The sequence below is a fragment of the Mus pahari genome, chromosome 17 (assembly GCF_900095145.1).
Source record: "Mus pahari chromosome 17, PAHARI_EIJ_v1.1, whole genome shotgun sequence".
NCBI classification, from domain to species: Eukaryota; Metazoa; Chordata; class Mammalia; order Rodentia; family Muridae; genus Mus; species Mus pahari.
In genome coordinates, this window is record NC_034606.1 from 66,717,122 (window position 1) to 66,735,789 (window position 18,668).

General features: G+C 48.3%; 1 protein-coding gene across 2 annotated transcripts in view; it reads right to left on the reverse strand.

Moving 5' to 3' along the window:
• Window positions 1-18,668, reverse strand: part of Csad (cysteine sulfinic acid decarboxylase) — a 28,668-nt gene that overhangs the window by 4,380 nt on the left and 5,620 nt on the right. The window contains exons 1-8 of one of the 2 annotated variants that reach the window (XM_021216684.2): window positions 7,382-7,590; window positions 7,043-7,179; window positions 6,665-6,791; window positions 6,491-6,581; window positions 6,052-6,158; window positions 5,535-5,650; window positions 4,876-4,955; window positions 4,478-4,532 (exon numbers count right to left, since the gene is read on the reverse strand). In XM_021216684.2, coding sequence (XP_021072343.1) covers window positions 4,478-4,532; window positions 4,876-4,955; window positions 5,535-5,650; window positions 6,052-6,158; window positions 6,491-6,581; window positions 6,665-6,791; window positions 7,043-7,168 — 702 coding nt within the window. In that variant the 5' untranslated portion in view covers window positions 7,169-7,179; window positions 7,382-7,590. Of the gene's footprint in view, window positions 1-4,477; window positions 4,533-4,875; window positions 4,956-5,534; window positions 5,651-6,051; window positions 6,159-6,490; window positions 6,582-6,664; window positions 6,792-7,042; window positions 7,180-7,381; window positions 7,591-18,668 lie in introns of those variants that run through there. The other variant, XM_029547954.1, reaches the window with a different exon arrangement.

The window sequence follows — 18,668 nt, forward strand, 5'->3', positions numbered from 1 at the left end:
CACACACACCCACACACACAGACACACACACACAGACACACACACACGCACACACACACACACACATTAAGAACCATGAACAGGCAATACTAGCTCACAAGCATCTCTTCCCCCTAAACTGAATACATAAAACCAACTAGAGCTGGAGACAGACAGATCAGAGCAAGAGTACATGCCTAGCATGCCTGGGCTCCCACAGCAAACAGCAAATAGCAACAACAAAACTCACTCGGCAACTGTGTGTATACAGTGAAACAGGAGCCCAAACATGACACCACAGTGCACACACATGCAATCCCAGCACCTGGGAAGCAGAGGCAGGCAGGTCTCTGTAAATTCAAGGCCAGCTTGGTCTACACTGACAGCTCCGGGACAGCAAGAACCACATAGTGAGACCCTGTCTCAAAAATGAAAAGAAACTAAGAAAATAATCTCCCGTGGCAAGGCCTGGTGGCGCTGGCCTATAATCTCAGTTATTCAAACAGCTGAGGAAGAGTGACAAGTTTAAAACCAGCAAGAGATACGTAGAGAAACCCTGTCTCAAAGAACATCAATCAGTCAATCAACTGGTTAATTCATTAAAGTCCCAAAGAGAACTATGGAGCGCTCAGTGATGGAGCACTTGCTTGAAATGTCCGCTGCCCACCACCCCATGTATACACACAAACAAAGCTACAGGAAGAGAACTGGCAGGCGTGGTACCCCGCTTCATTAAATTATGCTGTGTGTGATGGTGCACACCTCTCAACACTTGAGAGGCAGAAGCAGGTGGTTATCTTTGAGTTCAAGGCCAGCCTGATATAAAGGCCAGCCATTGAGGGAGGGCTACATTGTTAGATCCTATCTCACAAAATAAAAAATAAAAACAAAGATTATGTAAATTATGAGGAAGTAGGCAGATGGCTCAGCAGTTACAAGCACTTGCTAATTCTGAAGATCTGCAGTTAGTTCACCGTAGTGCCCATCCCGGATGACTTATAACTACCTATACCTATAACACTAGTTCCAGGGAATCCAACACCCCCTTCTGGTCTCCATGGGTATTACGCTCACATGCAAGCCCACACAGTCACACATCAACAAAATTAAAATTAAAAATTAAAAACGAACCTTTAAAATTTTTAAATAATTAAAACTATAAAACACTTAAAATATAAAAAGAAACTCTGTGCTCCTGGGTTAGGTAAGATAAGATATCCAAACACAGGGGACAAGGCAGGGCTGGGGGCAGCAGGAGTCCCCTGGTAAAGGTGCTTGCCTTCATGTCTGACGATTCGTGTTTGACTCCTGGGTCCTTCAAGTGGCGGAAGGAGAGAACTAACTCTCAAAAGTTGTCCTCCGACCTCCACATGCATACTGGGGTACATATGCACTCAAGAGGCTGAGGTAGGAGGATCACTCTAAGTTTGAGGTCAAGTTGGGCTACACAGCAAGACCCTGACTCAAAAAATAAAATTAAAAAAAAAATGGAATTATCAGTAAGTAATTCAGCTTCTGGGTATGAATCCTCAAAACCAAAAGCAGCTGCCACACGTGAGCCCGAGGTTCACCTGTTGAAATTTAATCCCCACTGTAAAGATTGAGAGTAGAAATTTAATCCCCACTGTAAAGATTGAGAGTAGAAATTTAATCCCCACTGTAAAGATTGAGNGTAAAGATTGAGAGTAGAAATTTAATCCCCACTGTAAAGATTGAGAGTAGAAATTTAATCCCCACTGTAAAGATTGAGAGTAGAAATTTAATCCCTACTGTAAAGATTGAGAGTAGAAATTTAATCCAACTGTGATGCCAAGGGTGGGGCTTAGTGCAGGTCACAGGCTGAGCCCTTATGGTTGACTGCTGGTAATTGGATAAGAAGAGGGAGAGAGAGCGGAGGAGACACCCACCCTGTCCCTGTCTCTTGTCATGTGATGCCCTGTACTGATGTGGTGCTCTGCCAGCAGGAGAGGCATCACCAGATTGAAGCCTTGAACCCTGGACCGCAGTTGTGAGCCAAAGCAAACCTCTTTTCTTCACCAAGTCACCCAGCCTCAGGCATTCACCGCACTAACTAAAAGCAGATGAATCACTCGCAGAGGCAGTGGGCGGACACAGCAGTGCCCACAACGGCTAGAGTGTAGGAGCAACCCAATGCCATGTGTAATGCCCCCTGGCCTGTGAGGAAACAAACTGAAAACTGAGCTGCTCTTGCTTCGAATGTCCTCCCCTGACCGAGAGACTGGAGCAATAGGCAGCCCCAGGAAAGTCCACCTGGATGGGGAAGGCTGTATGGGTGTGTGTGGTGTGGTGTGGTGGGGTGGGCTGGGGGGTGCTGTGCCTGTGTGTACATGTCTAGGGTATGGGAGGGGTAGTTTGTGTGTATGGGGGGCTGTGCATGCATGAGGGGGACTATGTGTATGAGGGGACTGTGCATGAGTGTGTGTGTGTACATGAGTGTTTATGTGCGTGTGTGTGCATGAGTCTGCGTGTGTACACATGAGTGTTTGTGTGCATGTGTGTACATGAGTGTGTGTGTATACATGTTTGTGTGCATGAGTGTATGTGTGGGTGTGTACATATGAGTGTTTGTGTGCATGTGTGTACATGAGTGTGTATGTGTACATATGAGTGTTTGTGTGCAAGAGTGTATGTGTGTGTGTGTATACGAGTGTGTGCGTGTGTGTATGAGTCTGTGTGTGTGTACACATGAGTGTTTGTGTGCGTGTGTATGTGTGGGTGTGTGTGCTGGGAATGCCTGCCCAGCACTCACGAAGCCCTGGGTTAATCACCAACACAGCTTGAACCAGATGGTGGTGCATGCTCATAACCTCTGTACTCAGAAGCCAGAAGGTCAGGACTGACAGTCATCCTTGGCTACACAGAGGGTTCAAAGCCCACCTGAGCTATAGGAGACCCTGTCTCAGAGAGAGAGAGAGAGAGAGAGAGAGAGAGAGAGAGAGAGAGAGAGAGAGAGAGAGAATACCCAGTGTTAGTGAGCATGCAGACAAACTAGAATGTCGTGTGCTGCTGGGGCTGTAAAACGGCGCAGCCACTTTAGAAAACAGGGTAGGATCCCTAGCCTTAGCCAGGAACTGAACAGCTGACAGCTCCTGAGGGGAGTCAGTTCTCTTTAGGGTTTGGCACTTGGGACCACACTGCAATGGGCAGCATCAGTAGGCTACTGTATCGTGATGGAAATGGTGGTGGTGGTGGTGGTGACAGAAAGGACTTAGGTTGTAGACACTGCCCTTCTGGAGCACTGAGTTCAATGTCCAGCACCCACATGGCAGCTCACAACTGTCTGTACCTCCAGCTCCAAGGGATATGAACTCTGCATGCAGTGCATGCAATATTGCACAGACATGCATGCAGGCAAAACACCCATTTACATAAAATAAAATTAACTAATCACCTAGCTATAAAAGTGATCTTTTGGAAAAGAGAGATGGCTCGCAGTTAGAAGCACTGGCTGCTCTCGCAGAGAACACGCACGCCCTTAATCCCAGCACCCAGGAGGCAGAGGCAGGCAGATTTCTGAGTTTGAGGCCAGCCTGGTCTACAGAGTGAGTTCCAGGACAGCCAGGGCTACACAGAGAAACCCTGTCTCAAAAAAAAAAAAAAAAAAACCAAAGGGAAAACAAAACAAACAAACAAACAAAAAAAACCAAAGGTGACATTTGGTCTGGTGGCCCACACCTGTAATCACAGTACCGAGCAAGCTAAGCCAAGATCAAGTTTGAGGCTCAACACGAGCTACACACTAAATTCAAAGCCAATCCATGCTGCCCAGCAAGAACTTGTCTTAAATAAAAGTAGCAGTGGCAGCAGGCAGCAGCTAACGTCAGCACATCCACACACAAAGCCACTCTAAGCGCTCTACACACTGATTAACCAATCCTTACAACAACCTTATGCAGTGACTTCTACAGTACATCCATTTCACAGATGGAGAAACTGACCAAGCAGAGATATCATCGTTTATCCTATCCATCAACGGGCGTTACGTTTTTTTATTTTTTGTTTTTTATTTTTATTTTTTTTTTTCATTTCATGCTTTGTTCCTGAAAACATTCTCACGCACAGAACTCTACAAGCCTGTGATAGTTAACAGCAATTCTCTGAGTGGAGGGACTGTGAATCTGCAACTATATTTAAAAATTGCCACACACAAAACATGTCCCACTCGGAAGTGAGGGATGACAGCCCACCTCCTCCCTAGGCCAGCAGTGTTCCCCATGCCTGCACAGCCTCCTCCTCAGCACCTCCCTGTACTGACCCTCAGTCCACAGAAACCTTCTACACTATGCAGGCACCAAACCCCTTGGGACTCCCTTGGAAATTCTGAACCTAACCCACCTACAAGTCTCTGCAGCATCTCTGACACTAACAGGTGTGAAAATAAAGGAGAGCCGTGAGGAGTATGTCCAGCAGAAGAGCCCAAGTCACCTTTCCTGAGGGGACAGAAGGGCCCACCCCGCTACCCAGAGCTCTCACTCACCTCAGCCTCTGCCAGACTGATCTGCCTCTCCAGGTCCTCAGGGATCATCCTCCCTCTGGAAAAGAAAGAAGCTGAGTGAGTGGAGAAGACTCGGGAGCTCCAGACCAGGGGGGTCACCTGACACAGCAGGGTAAGGCAAAGGGGCAACACTGAGGCCACCGTACTGACCAAACCTCAGAGCACAGGGCGGGATGCTAGTGGGCAGTGGGCAGTGAGCAGCAGAGGCAGGCGGCAGGTCTGAGAGAGGAGCGGGGAGGGGAGGGGCAGGGGTGAGCGCCTGAGGCCAGAGTGGTTTGTTTGGGTTTTTTTTGTTTGTTTGTTTGTTTTTGGTTTTTTGGCAAGTAGATGACACAGTGTGCCCAGCTGGGCCAGGGCCATGTCGGCAGAAGGACCTTCACCTCTCATCAGCCTTGACCACTCGGACACTGTCGGTGCCAAGTCCCAGAAAAGCAGCTCCCTTGGTGATGGAGTAGTGACACTGTAAAGACACAGAGAACAAGTCAGCGTGACCCGAGCAGGGTCAGAGGTGCTGAGGATAGAAGGGCAGAGACGGGCAAGGGCTGTGTGAGCTGCGGTCAATGAGACCCGGTGGCCAGGGTTTTCAACGGATCTTGTTTTGTTTTGTTTTCTGACAGGGTTTCTCTGTGCAGCTCTGGCTGTAGACTAGGCTGGCGGGCTCACCTGCCTCTGCCTCCCGAATGCTAGGATTAAAGGCGTGGACCACCACACGGCTCAAGTGTTCTTGTGAAGGAACTGGGTTGGATTCTGGCTAAACAGAGACTGAGAGCTGGTGGGGCCTGAGACTTTCTGCATTTCTAATAACCTCCCAGAGATGTCAACGCTGCTGGACCATGAACTACCCTGAGAAGTGGAACCTGTGTCTACTGCATCTGTCCCACCCTACCCCCGAGAAGGCAAAATACGCATAAGCACCTATCTGGCCTCCTTGAAAGGGAGCACACCCATTGAGGGCAGGGAGAAGACTTGAAGGGTCTCTGGCTGAGTCAGATGAAAATCCGACTCAGGAGTCCCCGTCAGGCCTGGGACCCTTCCCTACCTCCTCTGAAGTGAAGAGAGCCAAGGGCGGCAGGGCCCGGAGGCCCCTCTGCTTGCAGTCTGGGTAGCGCTGAAAGCGGGCCAGGTTCATGGCATACATGTTGGAGATGGAGCCACCTGTCAGAGGCAGGGTGGGAGATGGAGGAAGAGGAGGTGAGGCAAGACTGACGGTTTCTCCCCACCCCCACCCCCACCCTACAACTTCCCCCCTCCCCCCAGAACTGAACAAAGAAACAGGCGTCACATTTGCTCCCAAGCCATGAATTCCCAGGGTTCACACTGCACACTGCATGGAACACCCCAGGACCAGAAAACCCTGTGCACCCTGAGCTGCCCAATAGGGACACGTCCGACCTCAGAGCACGGAGATCAGGGGACTGGGAAGCCTCTCCACAGCCCAGCCCAGTACAGCCAGGGAGGAAGCACCATGACCCCTCCTCACTAGTTACACAGAACAAGAGAGAGTACAGGAGGCAGACCCTTTACCAAGACCCAAGGGAAGCCCCCTTCTCACATACCAGGACAGAAGACCCCATCCCCAGAGTTCCAGCCCACCAGGGCACGGAGTTTCTTCAGCACCTCCTCTTCCATGAGCACAAACACAGGGGCAATCTCATATGTGTACCTGCCAGAGAACATAGGTGACAGAGGCGGGGTAAAAGCACTGCCCAGCTAAGTCTTTAGGCTCAGGGGAGGCAGAGGGGACGAAGTCAGGACCCCAAGAGAGAAATCGGCAGGTGTCAAAGAACCAGAAAGACCACATGAGAAAAATAGTCAGGAGGCATAAGGGGGTTGGCAAAGGAGCCCAAGGGACAGACAGCAGGGAAAACATTCTGGCTGACGAGGGGCATCTGCAGAAAACGGTGGCAAGAGGCAGAAACCACTCTCCTCTCCTACCCGGATGGCTCCCCCCAGCCAACCCAAGCCCTTTGTGGACAGAAGGCCCAGATGGCTCACTGGCTAGTATTGAGGCTCTCCGTGATGATGCGCCCAGCCAAAGCATGGGGATCTAACCCTGAGAAGAGCTGGTTGAAGAACCGGGGGTGACCTGGAGAAGAGGAGCAGGCAGAGGACTCAGGTTGGAGCTGGGTACTGGGGCCCGAACCCCTCCCGCCAGGTTCCCAGGCACACCAGTCTTGACACTGTAGTGAATCACAGCCCGGCAGCGCTCCAGGATCTGCTCCCGGGACTCGCCCTGGCTCTGCAGCTCCAAGTCCAGCAGCTGCTTGAGTTCTTCAGGCTCCTTCCATTCACAGACCTAGGAGGAGAGGCCAAGATGCAGAGATCTTAGACCCCTGGCTGAGATCCGGCCATCACATAACAGATGCAAGGCATCAGCAACTTGCAATTAAAACAGGTCCAGGATGTTTTCACAAGTGTGCCCAAGCAAGGGGAAACAAAGGACGTGACCCAGAGTGCCAATCATGAGGTACACCAGGGACAGGGATGAACTCAACAGAGTCAAGTTTACAAAATGACAGGCAGCAGGAGGGAGGAGACAGAGCCCACCTTCTCAGAGGCACTGGTCCCCTTCAGAATGGCCTCATCTACAACAATCCCAAACACGTCCTGGAGCAAGGCCTCCACAGCCATGGGGTCCCCATCCAGGGTCCTGAGTGGTTTTGAGTCAGCCATCGGGATGAAATCTGCAAGCAGGGTGGAGCCATTCCTCATTCAGCCTTCGGCCCCACCTGAACACCAGCAAGGGCTTCTACCTGGTACAGGGGCTGAGGTCCTGGCTGAGTTCACATTAGGGCGGTGGCAGTATCCGAGGAGATGGCGGAAACAAAGACAGAAAGGCAACCGGTGCTGAGCAGGGGGGATGGGGGCCACCGATGCAACACTTACCTTCCAGCTCAGGAGGGTTCAGAGAAGGTTCAGACGAGCTGGTGAAGGTACACGATGGACTTTTCAGAATAGGACTAAGACAGCAGCAGAGGGAGTGGGGTAAAGCCAGAGTCACATGGCAGTGGCATTACTCTAATGACCCTTGCCCGAAAGAGAACTTTTACAGATTTGGGACAGGGACAACAGTGAAGTTCCCTGCATAATCATTAGCCGACAGAGCAGGGCGGGGCACGAGAAGCAGGTGGCACACTTGCCTCAGGGAGGGGCTGTGAGTGGAGAGGAAATTCCCACTGTGAATCTTAGTGCTAAGATGGGAGAAGACTGGAGAAAGGCGAGGGCAGAGAGACCCAGGAAACAGGCCAGGGAGGGCCTGAGATGTGCAAGACACCCTACAACTGAGACTTTCTAGAACTATCCTAGCTCTCCCTCCTCCTCCTCCTCCTCCTCCTCCTCCTCCTCTTCCTCTTCCTCTTTCTCCTCCTCTTCCTTTTTTTTTTTTTTTTTGGACAGGTTTTCTCTGTGTAGCCCTGGCTGTCCTGAAACTCACTCTGTAGACCAGGCTGGCCTAGAACTCACAGAGATCCGCCTGCCTCTGCCTCCGGAGTACTGAGTGCTGTTTTTTAAGGTTGCATGTATTGCAAGCTGGCCTCCAACCTGACGAGTATCCAACTATGACTTCGGAGCCACTTACTTCCTGCATCTACCTCTGAAGGGCTGGGGTTATAGGAATGAGCCACTATGCCCAGTTCATGTCATCCTGGGACTCGGACCCAAGGCTTTGCATACGCAAGGCAAGCAGCTGAGCTCTACCCGTATCAAGTATCCCTGAACCCCTTCTCTCTAGACTGAGACCTCAGCATAGCCCAAGTTTGTCTTAAAACTAAGATCCTAGCCCGGCGTAGTGGAGCCCACCTTTAATCCCAGCACTTGGGAGGTAGAGGCAGGCGGATTTCTGAGTTTGAGGCCAGCCTGGTCTACAAAGTGAGTTCCAGGACAGCCAGGACTATATAGAGAAACCCTGTCTTAAAAAAAAAAAAAAAAAAAAAAAAAAAAAAAAAAAAAAAAACTAAGATCCCCCTGCTTCCCTGTGATTTGGCAGGCCTATGTTGTCAAGGCTCCTCTGTGCTGGTTTCTGAAGTCAAAGGAGGTCATGCTGAGGAAGCACGGAGTTACACAACCACGATCTTTGCCATCCAGGCTAGGAAAGACACAGCCCCTGCTGTGCTGGACACAGACACATATATGCAACAGCGACAGTCCAGGGCCTGGTGGATCCTGACCCTAGGTATCCTCAAAACAGGAGTCCCAGGAGGCTGAAGTCTGGGGAGACCTGCGAGGGGTTGGAGCCGAGACTTGAGACTGGACAGGAGAAACAGAGCAGGTAAGTGCGTGTGAGAAGCACTTGGAGTAGAAAGGCGGCAGTGGCCATGAGCCAAATGGGGATGAGCAAGGCTGGTCCCGACTCAGGCAGAACCGACCGGCTGGGATACAGGAGCAAAGGCGAGTGATTTATGGTGAGTCTTAAGCACCACCCAGACCTAGGAATCTAATTTACCCTGCAGAAAGTCACCAAAGGACACTGTAGCAAGTCATATCATTAAACTGATGCTGAGAGCTAAGTGTGTTGGTTCAAGCCTGCAACCACAACTGGAAGCAGAGGCAGGAGGATCACGGCAAGTCCCAGGCCAGTTTTAGCACTACATACAAAGTCCCTGCCTTGAAAAGACAAAACCAAAACAAGAATAGAATGGGAAGAATGAGCCAGGTGGTGGCCCATCCCTTCAATCCCACGACTTGAGAGGCAGAGGCAAGCCAGTCTCTGAGATCAAGGCCAGTCTGGTCTACAGAGTGAGTTCTAGGATAGTCAGTGCTACACAGAGAAACCTTGCCTCCAAAATAATAATAATAGGAAAGATGGTTCAGTGGGTAGAGGCACCTTCTAGTGAACCTGACAATAGGTGTTTGACCCACATACGGGATGAGAGAACCAACTCCCACAAGTTGTCCTCTGGCCTCCACACTTGCACCAAGCCACACGCACACATGTACAAAAGAAAATAAATAAAAAGAAATGCAATTTAATAAAAAAAAATTTTTTTAATTTTTAAAAATCGATGCTTTACGCCAACTGGTGGTGGTGCTCACCTTTAACCCCAGCACTCAGGAAGCAAACACAGGTGGATCTCTAAGCTTGAGGGCAGCCTGGACTAGAGTGAGTTCTAAGACAGCCAAAGCTACACAGAGAAACCCTGGCTCGAAAACAAAAACAAAACCAAAACCCAATGCTTTCAGCTGGATGCATGTGTGCTGGACGCATGTGTGCCTGCTACCATAATCCTAGTACTTAGGAAGTTCAGGCGGAAGGATTACTGCAAGTCTGAGGTTAGCCTTAGCCTGAGATACATCACGAGTTTGAGGCCAGCCTAAAGGACATAGGAAGCCCCTGTCTTTAAAGAAGGAGGAGGAGGCAGAGGAAGAAGAGGAGGAAGAACAAAAGAGAAGAGGGGAGGGGAGGGGCCAACCCCACCTGAATAAGGGCAGATAGAAGAAACCAGGTTTGCTTATTCTCTAGGTTACACAAGATGCTTTCAAAAATCTCTGTTGAAGGAAATGGAAGAATCAAAGTTGACCCTGGGCTTCCGTGCCTTGGTGACTGAAAAAATTATATGCCCCAGGACAATTATGGATGCAAGAGGAAGAGCTGAGAGCTGATGAAGGACCGCCTACAGGTGTTCATGCAAGTGGAAGGCCCACACGTGGGGACAGCCTGGCTAGAGCCAGCCAGAGATGCTATGGGAGGCAGGGAGGCCACCTTGAGATCCCAGGGAGCTGAATCTTTGTGATACTCAGAGGGAGGGGTGAGGAGAGAGGCCGACAGACACTGAGGTGGAAGGAACCCCAGGAGAGGGCAAGTGGATCTGGAACACAACCACCTTCCTGAGAGGAACTGCTCAGACATAATCTACTGTCAGCACTCACTAGCCTCACTGGTTAGAGACACGGATCCAAGGGATGCTTAGACGTTTTATGAGTACACTCAGTCTGGGGAGGTGGGAGTACTGGCCAGGATGTGGGAGGGAGGGTCAGCCCTTCACAGGCACCGTGCTAGCTCCCCTGCCCCAACAATGGTGAAGAGTACGAAGGTCGAGAGACTAAACAAGCAAACAGGGCTACGGTGGCCATCAGAGCTTGCCTACCACAGGGAAGACACAGCAAAAGGAAACAAAAACATGGGCCGTGACTTACCGTACACCACCTTCATGGGCCCTACTCCATGACTTACCGTACACCACCTTCTGCACTTAAAATGCACCGTGCTCACCCTCGCACTTGCTCAGGGTAAGCCTACCAGCCACAATTTAAAGATGGAGCTGAGTTCCAAAGATACACGACACCTGTCCAGCTACACAACCAGTCCTGCAGCCTGGCTCATGGCTCCCAGTGTCCAGCTGGGCTACTCTCCTGCCTCCTATCCCATCGTGTGTAATTACTGACAGCTGTTGCCTTATCTCTTTCTCTCTGCCTTATTTTTCCAGATTAAATGTCCTGCTGTTGTGATGTCAGTGGCCTTCTGATGAAGGAGATATGGCAAACGTGTGTCTATCCCACTGTGTCTCAGGGGATGAACTCAGGGACCACGAATTTATAGAGTGATGCCAGTTTGGAAGGCTGTGACTTTTCCACAGGCAGCTGCAGCAGGCACGGTGCATTTGTGAGGAAATGCAGGCAGCTGCACTGGGTTCCCCCAGGTGGACTCTGTGGAGGAGACTATCCGAAAGAGACTGGTTGAAACAAGGGGCCATGTAATTGAAGTTAGACAATGGAAGTTAGGGAAAAGAGGAAGAAGCCGTTCTGAGGAACTCGTGGACTGGAGATGCTGTGCAGACTTGGCCCTGCAACGCTGGCGTCCTCAGCCAGGGCTGGCGTCCTCCTGATTCGCCTCAGCTCTCTGTCTCAGAAAGACCGGATGAAAATCTGCATGGCCCTGACTCTTCCCACCCCACACCCATCTCTAGGTAGCAGCCCTTCCCCCTCTTCTAAAGAAACAGGAGGCTCTTGTTCTCTGGAGAAACGGGGACACCAGAGCCACTTCTGGGATGTAAGAGCATCTGAAAGGTGGACTGGACACTCCTGACACAGGAAAAGGTGACCCTTGCCCCTAGTTGTCAGGCATCAATTTTCCAGGGCCAGAGCCTGGAGATATCTCTCTGAAGAAACAAAATCCAGAGAAAAGATCCACCCTTGGGGCTGGAGGTGGGGCTGGCCTCGCTTGCACAGGGCCTCCGTTTGCCGACAAAAGAAAGCATAGGCCTTCCCTATCAGTGATGTCACCGGTCATACAGTTCGTTCATGACGCCTTACTCTTTATATGTAAGTACGTTGTAGCTGTCGCTAGACACCCCAGAAGAGGGCATCAGATCTCATTATGGATGGTTGTGAGCCACCATGTGGTTTCTGGGATTTGAACTCAGGACCTCCAGATAGAGCAGTCAGTGCTCTTAACCGCTGAGCCATCTCTCCAGCCCGACGCCATACTCTTAAGCCTCACAAAAGGAGCACTAAGCACGGACACACGCCTGCAATCCTAGCACCTGAAAGGCTGAAACAGAGAGGCTAAGGAGGGTGGAGCTCAGGGACATCCTTAGCTATGAGTTCCAAGTCAGCCTGTGAAAACCTCAACAATTAAGTGAAACTAAAAGTAAAAACTCCAAATGGCAAATGTATGTATGGATATATGTATGTATGTATGTATGGATGGATAGAAACATGTATGTAAAACAACTAAAGAAAGAATCTAACAAGAATCAGAGCTGCAGGGACTGGAGAGATAGCTCAGCGGTTAAGAGCACTGACTGTTCTTATGAAGGTCCTGAGTTCAAATTCCAGCAACCACATGGTGGCTCACAACCATCTGTAATGACATCTGACGCCCTCTACTGGTGTGTCTGAAGACAGCTACAGTGTACTTACATATAAATAATAAATAAATCTTAAAAAAAAAAAATCAGAACTACAGGAAATGCTAATGTGCATCTATGCAATCCCAGCACTTGGGGCACTGAGACAGGAGGATCACCTCAAGCTGGAAACCACTCTAGGCTGTATAGCAAGAACACATGATGTTGGAGAAGATAGCAGGGGAGATGGGGGGTGGGCACTGGAGGGAAGAAACAGGAGGTGGATTGGATCCAAACACACTGTATGCGTGTATGAATATTATTTAATTTGGTTGGTTGGTTGGTTTGGTTTGTTTTTTTGAGACAGGATTTGTCTGTATAGTCCTGGCTGTCCTGAAACTCACTCTGTAGACCAGGCTAACCTTGAACTCACAGAGATGCCCCCGACTCTGCCTCCTGAATGTTGGAATTAAAGGCATGTGCCGCCACCACCACCCAGATTAAATATTTAATTTTTAAAAGGCAAAACGAAACAAAACAAACAAACAAACAAACAAAAGACCTAAAAACAGATAAACTGGGCACAAGTACTCCAGCACCAACACCTCTGAGGGCACCAGGCATACATGTGGTGCACCCATATGCATGCATACACACACACACACACACACACACACACACTAAATAAACACAAACATACACAAAATGTACTTTAACTTTTAAGTAAACAAAAGCAGAGAAAGCTCAGCGCCCTGTACCCTGCACCCAGAATCTCAGTCTGTTTACTCAAGTCCCTGGTTCCCGGGTGAGCACTGCTTACTTTGATGAACACTGGAACGGGAAGAGAACTCCAAACCACGGTGGAAGACAAGAAGTCTACCACAGACATGCCTTTGTTTGGCTTTATAGTATTTTTAAAACTTTAAAAATTAGGGGCTGAGCTAGGAATGGTGGTGCAGACCTTTAATCTTAACACTTGGGAGGTTGAGGCAGGAGGATTTTTGTCAGTTCAACGCCAGCCTGGTTTCCATACTAAGTTCCAGGATAGCCAGGCCTTGATAGACTCTGTATTAAAAATCCCAGCACACGGGAGGTGGAGGCAGGTAGATTTCTGAGTTTGAGGCCAGCCTGGTCTACAAAGTGAGTTCCAGGACAGCTAGGGCTACACAGAGAAACCCTGTTTCGAAAAAACCAAAAAAAAAAAAAAAGCAAAACTCTCTGTCTCAAAAATATACACTACTATAACAAAACATCTGTTTCCCAGCTGTTCTTTACAGCTCACTCCAGCACACACAGGAATCAATTTATCCATTTCTTGGATGTCCTTTCAGAGTTTTACTGCAAATACTAACAAATGTGAACATATTTTTTTCCCTTTTTACACAAGAGGCACAAAATTATTCTACAATTGTTTTTTTTTTTCTCCACAAATAAAACCTGGGTAATCTTATTTAGTATGTATGGAACCTCCTCGTTGTTCTTTAATATAATGGCTTTATGGAGATATAACTTACATACCACAGAGCACAGCCCTTTATCTAGGGGTTTTAGTATAACCACAAGCTTGTGCAATCACCACCACCACCTAACCCAAGGACCTCTCCTCACCCCAGGAACAAACTCATCTGGCTCCTGCCCCCAAACCTCTGGCGACCACACACACATCTACCTTCCACCACTACAGCTTTGCCTGCGCTGGGCAGGTCCTCAAAAGCGCGGAAGCTCGTGAGATGGCTCACTTGTTGAAAGCATGCACTGCTCTTCATTCAGAGGACCCAAGTTTGGTCCCTGGCTCCCCTGTCAGACAGCTCACAGCTACCTTGTAACTCTGCTCCCGCTTCTGCACGCACCCACAACCCTTCTTTTTTAGCTTTATTTTTATGTACATTGATATTTTGCCTGCCTGTATGTCTGTGTGAAGGTATCAGATCCCCTAGAACTGGAGTTTCAGACAGTTGTGAGCTGCCATGTGGCTGCTGGAAATTGAACCGAGAACCTCTAGAGGAGCAGCCGATGTTCTAAGCCATCTCTCCAGCCCCCACCCTTCTTTAAAGAAGCATGTAACATGTGGGTTGCAACTGGCTTCTTTTACTTAGCACACTGTTTTCAAGGCTCATCCTTGCTGTAGCATGAACCAGCATTTCGCTCCTCTTCATGGCGGGGTCCTACTCCTTGTAGGTGTTACTGCGCTTCATCTGGCCATTTGTAAGTTCTTGATATTTCACTCATTTGTGACTTGGCTGGGATAGGCAGTGTTGTTATGAACGTTTGTGTACAAGTTTTTGTGGGGGCCTGTGTTTTCAACTCCACTGAGGACACTCTTGGTGGTAAAACTGCTGAGTCACATGCTAACTTTGTTTAACCTTTTGAGGAATTGCCAAATTGTTTTCCAAAGTAGTTGCTATTTTACAGTTCCCACCAATCACGGCTGAGGACACGAGGTGCTCGGCACCTTTGCAGAGCCTTGTTACTGTCTGCCTTCTCTGCCACAGCCATCTGCATGTTTGACGGGGGCCAACATTTATAAAACTTGTACCAGCATATAAAAATGTTGGACGAGCAAAATGGCTCAGTGGGTTAAAGGCGCTTGCCACCAAGCCTGACCACCTGACCATGATCCCTGGACTCCATGTGGTAGATGTAAAGAATTGACTCTTGGCGCACGCCCTTAATCTTAGTACTAAGGAGGCAGAACTCAGAGGATTTCTGAGTTCGAGGCCAGCCTGGTCTACAGAGTGAGTTCCAGGACAGCCAGGGCTATACAGAGAAACCCTGTCTTGAAAAACAAAAAACAAAAAAAAAAAAAAAAAAAAATTAACTCTTGTTGAGTTGTTTTCTGACTTCTATACACACACAGACACACAACACACACGCACTCATTCTCTATCTCTCACACACATATATATACATACTAATACACACATATACACTCACACACATGCACACACTCATACACATATACACATACACGATGCACATATAAACACAACACACATACATACATTCTCACACAGAGATATACAAACTCACAAAAATTTACACACACATTCACACTTACACACATACTCATACTCATACATAGACACACAGACAAGCCTACAGACATACATACAGTCACACGCACTCATACATACATGATGAATAAACATAATTTTTAAAATGTCCCACAGGGCCAGTAAGATGGCTTAGCAGATGAAAATGTCTGGCAGCAAGCCTGATAATCTGAATCTGACCCCAAGAATACAAGGTGGAAGGAAGGACTTGATTTGCACAAGTTGTTCTCTGACCTTCCTCACCTGTGTACCACAGCAAATATGTGTGCATACACACAGGCACACACACTAAGGAAATAAATATAATTAAGGTGTTTCTTTGTATATCCCAGGCTGTCATGGGAACTCACTCTGTAGCCAGGCTGACCCAGAACTATGAGAGACCTGCCTGCCACTTCTGGGGTCGAAGGTGTGTGCCACCACTGCCCAGCTAAGAATTGTACTTCTTCAATGTCTTAGTAAATGTCCGTGCCCTTAGCTTCAGCAAGACAGAATGACACCCAACTTCTGAAATTGAGGAGTAAAAATATCCCAGGGTCTAGATGTGTAGCTCAGCCCTACAATGGTTTCCTACTATGTATGAGGTACTGACGTGACTCTCAGCGCACCATACACACATGCGTGAGCACACACACACACACACACACACAGATCTCTCAGTATGGTTTTCTGTAAGTGAATAGTCAATTTCTCTGAAGCAATGACACACTTCAAAATCACACTGCCCTATGATAGCAGAACAGAGTCATCTATTTGTCTGCTTTATGAATTGAGGTTGTGCTGTGTGGCCCTGGCTGCCCTGCACTCATGAGTTTAAGCATCTTCCTGCCTCAGCCTTGCGAGCACTGGGCCTTTAGGTGCGTACTCCTGCCCTCGGCTTCGCCTTCTTTCCTTTCTATAGTCCTGGGTAGAGCACGGGGCCTTGTGGGTCCCTGACAAGCATCCTACAACCTCAGCACAGCTTAGGAGACTTACGACTCATGCGATTCCTGTATTTATGGCTGAGGCAGGAAGGTTGCCATAAGTCTATGGCTAGCCCAGACCAAAGGGTGGGTTCCAGGCCAGCCTGACTTATATAGTGACACTTTTTCCTCAAAAAAAAAAAAAAAAAAAAGTGTATTCCTCTTCATGGTTTATACTAACGGTGTGGTCCACTAAAGCACTGAGGCTCACGCCCATACTCCAAAAGCTTGACTGAAAGAACCGACCTCAAAACAAAGCGCTGAGGAACTCACGCCTGCTTCAAAGCTTTTGCTCAAAGCTGGCGTGTGGCACATCTGTTCCAGTATCGCTGATCAGTGAGCCTCGTGCTGGGCTCCCAGCTTCTGGGTGAGCATGTGTCCCTCCTATACAAGGGCAAAGCCAGGACAGTGGGTGCAGAGGGTTACTGCTGGGCACAGCCCTTTAGACTCTGCCTCTGGTTGCAGCAGGTCTGCCTGCGGCCAGGTAAGTATGGTCCCCTGGTCTAAAGGTTCCCCTCTTTCTCCTTCAAGGACATCTCTCGATTGTGCTCTCATTTCTTCAATCCTTGTCCTCCCCCCTTCTTCATATTTTATGTTGCTCAACCTCCTGTAACATGTCCCCTTTAGCACCTCCTCTTTAGCAGTCAACTTCCAGAAGTTCTATTCTGTTTTTAACTTCCTTTCCTCTTGATCCCCTCAGCATACCACCCTGTAGTTCCTACTTTCAAGACCGCCATGAAGTTTCCTGCCTCCAAACTGAATGGATTCAGTTCATGCATATCCTTCATGAGCCATCTACATGAGCCATTATTTATCAGTCTGTCTGTCTCACCATACACAGCTTGGTTCCCTCACCTACATCCCCATCCTATCCCTATGCATTTTTCTTTTCTTTATTTGGTTTTTCAATACAGGGTTTCTTTGTGTAACCTTGCTGGCCTTGAACTAGCTCTGTAGCTCAGGCTGGCCTCAAACTCAGAGATCTACCTGGGTTGGGGGTGGAGGGCACATGTGTTCATGATACCTATAACATCTAAGTATCCAAAGAATCCAGAAAGAGTTTTAAATTCCCAGAAACTTGGAGTTACAGGTGATGTGGGTTATGGGAACTGAACCTGGGCGAATCCTTGGCATTTCCCCAACCCCTGTGCATTTAAAAAGACTGGAAGAGACTTCAAAATATTACTGTGGTGTTGGAATGAATCTTAGGTGATTCGGATTCTGTGTTTATACAGCTCTAATCTTTAGTATGATCTTTAGTATGATCTGTGCTCATGAGTGCTCACGTAGAGGGCCGTGTGTGCAGGGTTTTCCCCTATCACTTTCCATCTTACTTCCTGAGACAGACTCTCACGGAAGACAGAGCTCCATGTCTCAGGTAGACTGGATGACCAGCAAGTCACCAGGATTAACCTGTCTGCCACTGCGTCTGGCTTATGTGTGGTGCTGGAGATGTGAATTCAGTCCCCATGTTTGCACAGTACGCTCACTCACTAAGCCATGGCCCCAGCAGTCCTAATTCACCTTTGTTGTGACAAATAACCCCACAAAAACCAACTTATGGAAGAAAGGGTTTATTTGTCTTACGATTCCAGTTTGCAGTCCATCATTTGGAGGTACGATCTGATGAATCTAATCATGTTACATTCACAGGCAGGAGCTGACACATACGGGTCTGGAGAGTTGGCTCCATTGTTACAAACAGCAGCTGATCTTCCAGGAGACTAGGGTTAGATTCCCAGCACCCAATGGATTGTAATTACAGACCCAAGAGATGCAGGTCCCTCTTTTGACCTCCTCGGGCACTTTGTGCATGTGCTACACATACATACATGCAGGCAAAACACCCATACACATACAATTAAGTTTAAAAATAAAGAGAGTAGGCAAAAATGAATATACACTTCTACCTGCACGGTCACCACCCAGCTAGCCCTCAATCTATCTCTTATACAGTCCAGGGTCCCCTACCAAGAAATGGTACTTCCCACAGTTGCCTGGGTGAAGGAAGTATCTCACAGATGTGTCCACAAGCCAGTATGATTTACACAACTCCTCAAAGAAGACTCATTATGGCTAGTTAACGAAGACAATCATCTGTGTCCCCCTCCATATTTAAAAACAAAAGTATACAATAATCTCACATTACATACACCATTAAAATAAAAGTTACTTTAAAACAAGAAGGGACTGAGAAGATTCTGAATGTGGTACTGCACACTCTTTCAGATCTCTGTGAGTTCAAGACCAGCTTGGTCTATATGCAAGTTCCAGGTCAACCAGGGCTGCATAATGAGACCCTGTCTCAAAAAAAAAAAAAAAAAAAAAAAAAAAAAAAAAAGGAGCAAACCTGGGCTGAGACAGATTCCTGCAA